Genomic DNA, 948 nt, shown 5'->3' with positions numbered 1-948 from the left:
CTGGAAGAGAGAAGTCTTTGAAATACTGGCAGGGAAAAAAGTGGCACTATGTTTTCAATCAAGGGTCAGTCAACATACCTATCATGCCTAATAAATTCCACATCATGTCCTTGATGGCACTTCTTAATACAGTTTACGCATATGGCGTTGCGGTCTGTGGTGTTGCAAGTGTGACATCTAAAATGCAAAGTTAACAATTTAAAACGGATCCATTTTTTAAAACATGCAAATGTTAAGTTGTGGGAAAAGTAGATCCCATACTTGCTTACCTATAGAAATCATGCATGGGGTAGCTGGTGTAACTTGATATTTTATATAAACATTGGCCTCTACTGACAGCTTTTTCTATGGCATCTTGATTGTTCATTATTTTGTTATCTGCAATAAAACAGTGATCAGATTTAACAGTTTACTGCGGCATAGTGAGCCATTCTATAGTGCATGAGCTGTAGCTTGACTCTGAAAACCTCCGATTCAACAGCTGGATTTGATCTGAAATAAGATTACACAATCCCTTTAGGATTGAAGCTTACGCATGATGAAGAGTTTTGCAGTACAGTCGTACCTCAGAAGTCGAAAGGAATCTGTTCCGGAAGTCTCTGACTTCCAAAATGTACGAAAACCAAATTGCGGCTTCTGATTGGCTTGCAGGAAGCTCCTGCGGCCAATCAGAAGCTGCGGAGGCCCCATCGGATGTTTGGGTTCCAAAAGAACGTTTGCAAACTGGAACAATCACTTCTGGGTTTGCGACGCTTGGGAGCCAAAACGTCAGAGTTCCAGGGTGTTCGGGATCCAGGGCACGACTGTACAAGTTTTAACACACTACTTACTCTTCACCAATATTGCTGCACCTGCTGTTCACACAAAACAAATACTAAGAGAAAATACATTGCCACTGCTAGGAAGTGTGTATGTCAGACACATTAATAGTTTTGCACGGAAGAGGTT

The 948-nt window shown here is 41.2% G+C and overlaps 1 protein-coding gene across 5 annotated transcripts in view; it reads right to left on the bottom strand.

The window, feature by feature from the left end:
• Positions 1–948, bottom strand: part of FBXO11 (F-box protein 11) — a 69199-nt gene that overhangs the window by 1324 nt on the left and 66927 nt on the right. For all 5 annotated transcript variants that reach the window (XM_083432855.1, XM_083432856.1, XM_083432853.1 and 2 more), the window contains exons 21-22: positions 270–378; positions 79–177 (exon numbers count right to left, since the gene is read on the bottom strand). In XM_083432855.1, the coding sequence (XP_083288981.1) occupies positions 79–177; positions 270–378 (208 nt within the window). The remainder of the gene's footprint in view (positions 1–78; positions 178–269; positions 379–948) is intronic.

The sequence above is a fragment of the Podarcis tiliguerta genome (assembly GCF_965153285.1).
Source record: "Podarcis tiliguerta genome assembly, chromosome: 3".
Taxonomy (NCBI): domain Eukaryota; kingdom Metazoa; phylum Chordata; class Lepidosauria; order Squamata; family Lacertidae; genus Podarcis; species Podarcis tiliguerta.
This window is presented reverse-complemented; position numbering and strand designations above follow the sequence as displayed.